At 37.5% G+C, this 3,905-nt stretch overlaps 1 protein-coding gene across 1 annotated transcript; it reads left to right on the top strand.

Annotated features, from left to right (window-relative positions):
• The first annotated feature begins 1,166 nt into the window (after positions 1–1,166).
• LOC120205967 (p21-activated protein kinase-interacting protein 1-like) lies at positions 1,167–3,355 on the top strand. Its single transcript, XM_039205718.1, has 3 exons — positions 1,167–1,880; positions 2,432–2,723; positions 3,108–3,355. The coding sequence occupies exons 1-3, from the start codon at positions 1,224–1,226 to the stop codon at positions 3,170–3,172; spliced, it is 1,014 nt and encodes a 337-aa protein (XP_039061649.1). The 5' UTR covers positions 1,167–1,223; the 3' UTR covers positions 3,173–3,355.
• Positions 3,356–3,905: the final 550 nt, after the last annotated feature.

Genomic DNA, 3,905 nt, shown 5'->3' with positions numbered 1-3,905 from the left:
GAAGTAATTGAGATGCTTATAATTGCATAGATGCATACAAGCTAAAGCAACCGCCCGGAAGAACTTAATTACTGGTCTGGAAAAAAAAACTAAGAGCTTTGCATAAAATTATTGTGATCTGTGACTGAATGATTGCTTCTCAAATAGAAAATCCAGGCGGACATAGATCAATATATAGGTTAAAGCAATAGAATTCATTCAATTCAGATAGCACCATTACACCAACATATGATTTATACCAAAAAAAAAAATCAAAGCTATTCCAAGTACTATTGACACAGTTCATAATTGATCACATAGCACTTTGAATTGAACCCAAAACTTTTCCAAAAAAATTTAAAAGAAACATATTTAACCCAGATTTAATAAAGAGAAAAAGAGCAGAAAAACGTTAAGCACGGATATGAAAACCCTTGAACCCCCACCCCCCCAAAAAAAACCCAGAAAGCAAAAATAACCGGGAAAAGATGAGTTACTTCGACTGGGATCGAATGGAGGCGGACGATCTGACTGTGCGGCGGCAGCTGGAGAAGATTGTTTCTGTTCTTGGCTCATGGCTTGGGACTTGTAGGAGTGTTTTAGGGTATCCCCAGAACAAAAAACCAACTTTTAACCCAGTCTAAGGATTCATCCTATGGAGAGGCCACATGGTGTTAGGATATTGTTTTTATAGATTTAGTTTTATGCTACAATAAGAAACCAAAAGTGGGGAACTTGGTTTTCGTTTAGGATTATCGGTTTTGACTTTGGCCTTTTCATCAAAGTCCACATTTTTTGCGACTCCATGCTCTGGTTCTTGTTTCACCTGGGGAATATCTGTTACAGAGAATTGGAATGTCAAAATAAGAAATTTTAATTTACGATTTTAATTATAAATCTCTATTATAATTTTAAAAGTTTCTTTTTCTTTAATAGAATTCCATACTTCTATTGTAAAAAAAATAATGTTCCATAATATATTTAAACTAATATTTAACGTTGAAGTCAATGATCAGATTAAAAGAAAGAATTGATCGACATATATTAATATTTTAGAGAGTTAATTAAAATGTTTTGAAAGTTTAGATCAATATAGAATATAAATTATAGTGTGAGGATGTTTTATGAATTTTAGCCCTTCATATTAATATACTTGTAAATTATTTTCTATTGGTTATTTGTTGCATTGTTAAACCCAAACTGAACCCTTTCTTCAACTCTTCTCCGCAGCCACCGCCGCCGCCATGTCCCTTATAGCAGGCTCCTACGAACGTTTCATTTGGGGTTTCAAACTAAAACCCCAAACCCACGACCCTTCTTCTCAATCCCTCACTCTTACCCAAATCTTCTCTTACCCATCCCACAACGCCCCCATAACCACCGTTGCCGCCGCCGGTCCAGCCGCCGCATCGGGATCTTCCGATGATACCATCCACATCTACGACCTCTCATCCGCCGCTTCCCTCGGTCCTCTCCAAAACTTCAACTCCTCCATCACTTCCCTCTCTTTCTACTGCCCTCCAAGCCTCTCCTTCCCTCGCAATCTCCTCTCAGCCGCTGCCGATGGCACCATCTCCATATTTGACACCGAACCCTTTGTTCTTCTCAAGTCCTTTAGGTCCCATAAAAAGGGTATCAATGATTTGTCTGTCCATCCTTCTGGGAAGCTCGCTTTGAGTGTTTCGCGTGATGGGTGCTTGGCTATGTCGAATTTGATGAGAGGGAAAAGGAGCTTTTGTTGTAGGCTGGGGAAAGAAGCGACGATCGTTAAGTTTGATGGGAGTGGAGAGAGATTTTTCATGGCTTCCGAGGGGAAAATTGGCGTTCATTTGGCGGAAGATGCTAGGTTGCTGTTTGAGTTGGATAATGCAAAACGAGTTCTTTGTGCTGCCCCCGGAGAGGTTAGTATCTCTTTTAATTTTGATGATAAAGTAACTGTTTTAATATAGCTATTTCATTTGTTTCTAGAGGAAATGTAGGAAGATAAAACAATTTTTGTAGAAACCTCATTGCTTTAAAATGTCTAGTTTTTATAGGCATGAAAGTTATGGTTGGAGGTGTGGATTGTAAATTGTGTTATGATCACAGTTTAGTGGTGTTTTGTTCTGCATAAAGTTTTGATAGAATACGAGAGCTAAAAAGTTCAGAGCAGCAAGCTTGAGTAATTCACTATGTAGCTGAACCATCTTTTGGTACAAATCTACGATTGCATATTGATAGGCCTGTACATTGTGTTAGTTAGCGCCTTAGAAGATTGAACAAGGTGATTTAGTGGGGCATAGTTTAGCTTCAAAGATAAGCTGTTCTTCTAGATGTCGGCATTCTTCATAGGATCCCTTTGTTGTGGCAGATTACGTAAAATATTCTTATGCTACTTATTCCATGATGTGCATTTATTGCTCTCTTGTCATTTAGAACTTGAATTTCTAAAGACGTATTATGATTTTGCCAGAGTGGAATTTTATTTACCGGTGGTGAGAGCCGTAGTATTACAGCATGGGACACAAACAGTGGTAAGGTTGCGTATTCCATTGAGGATGCACATTCTACCCGTGTAAAAGGTATTGTTGTTCTTACCAAAGATGGTGGTAGTGAGGATGATCCATATTTAGTAGCGTCTGCATCATCCGATGGGTTTATACGTGTTTGGGATGTTCGGATGGCCATCAAGGAGAAGCCAAATCCATTGGCTGAGGCTAATACAAAGTCCAGGCTGACTTGTCTTGCTGGATCATCTCTCAAATGTGAGCATTCTACTTGTTCTTGTATATTTATTTTCTTGTCTGTCTAGTAAACTTATGGCCATGTTGATATCTTCCATTGCCCCACCAATATAACCATTCTAATTTTTTTTCTTCCATGTGCTGTTGAAATGATGGGATAATCTAACCTGAAACTCTTATGGGAACTTCTTGTATACTTATTCTAATTGCATTATTTGTGGTTCTTTCACTTCATAGTAACTTGCTATGTTCCAAAATGCTAAAAGATTATGACACAGAATACGCCCCCATAATCTGTTTTTTCTTTCTGGCATTTTATATGAAATTATGGACATTCTGAAGCTGATGCTTGATTTACTGTGAATCAAAATTGGTATTCAATGATTCAGTATCTCTCTTTTTCAGCTTTTAAACGACCAAAGATTGGGAAGAGTGCTCCTAAAGAAGAGGGCACGGCAGAAGAAGTATAACAAATTATGCGAGCAAATTCGAACTATACAAATGGGGTTTTAGGAGCTCTCTCATGGTTGTTGTAATACTCCTGTTTTTTATTGACAACTGATGATTCTGTTCATGTTGATTTTGAATGTTAAAGTTGTATCGTTTTATTTAAATTTTATACTAAATTGTGATTCTTATTAAATTTTCCATTATGACTGAATGCCAAATTTTAGAAGCTGAGGTCAAAGTCCAATCTTTAGGGTGGGGAAACATTAATGTCAAACCCCTAACTTTTGCCACATCTGGTTTCAAAACTAAAATGGTACAAAATACACTGTTGAGCATATTTGGTTCTTTCATGCAAGAGTTGAGCTGTCTTGTATCACCATAGTTGCCTGGAACACCAGGGTCTAATGCAAAGTAATCATCCAAAATCAATAACAAGTGCACAATTCAATTCCCTATGGATCTTGATGTAGGCTGCTCACGATGTTGTGCATAATAGAATTTTGAAAAGGTATCTAGTAATACAGGTATCACAGCAATAAATCAAAGCCAAAACTAGCACTGGAACTAGCAAAAGAGAACACACTTCTATGTGTATGATGCTATTAACTTTTGGAACTTGGAAGAGCTTCAGGCATTGGCAACTTCTCATTAAAGTTCTCCAATGAAGATGGTAGACTGCGACGGATGTTAGATATTTAAAGCAGCAGCATCCCTTTCCCTCAAGATATTAATAATGATCATATTTCCACCTTG

This window comes from Hibiscus syriacus, unplaced genomic scaffold, assembly GCF_006381635.1.
Source record: "Hibiscus syriacus cultivar Baekdansim isolate YM2019G1 unplaced genomic scaffold, ASM638163v2 tig00013285_pilon, whole genome shotgun sequence".
In the NCBI taxonomy this organism is placed as follows: domain Eukaryota; kingdom Viridiplantae; phylum Streptophyta; class Magnoliopsida; order Malvales; family Malvaceae; genus Hibiscus; species Hibiscus syriacus.
This window is presented reverse-complemented; position numbering and strand designations above follow the sequence as displayed.

What these genes read in the sequence shown, in the direction of transcription:
- LOC120205967 (XM_039205718.1), top strand. Translation starts at nt 1,224, where the DNA reads ATGTCCCTTATAGCAGGCTCCTACGAACGTTTCATTTGGGGTTTCAAA. An exon ending in TTTGTGCTGCCCCCGGAGAG is followed by an intron (nt 1,881 to 2,431) that starts GTTAGTATCTCT and finishes TGATTTTGCCAG; the next exon opens with AGTGGAATTTTATTTACCGG. An exon ending in TGCTGGATCATCTCTCAAAT is followed by an intron (nt 2,724 to 3,107) that starts GTGAGCATTCTA and finishes TCTCTTTTTCAG; the next exon opens with CTTTTAAACGACCAAAGATT.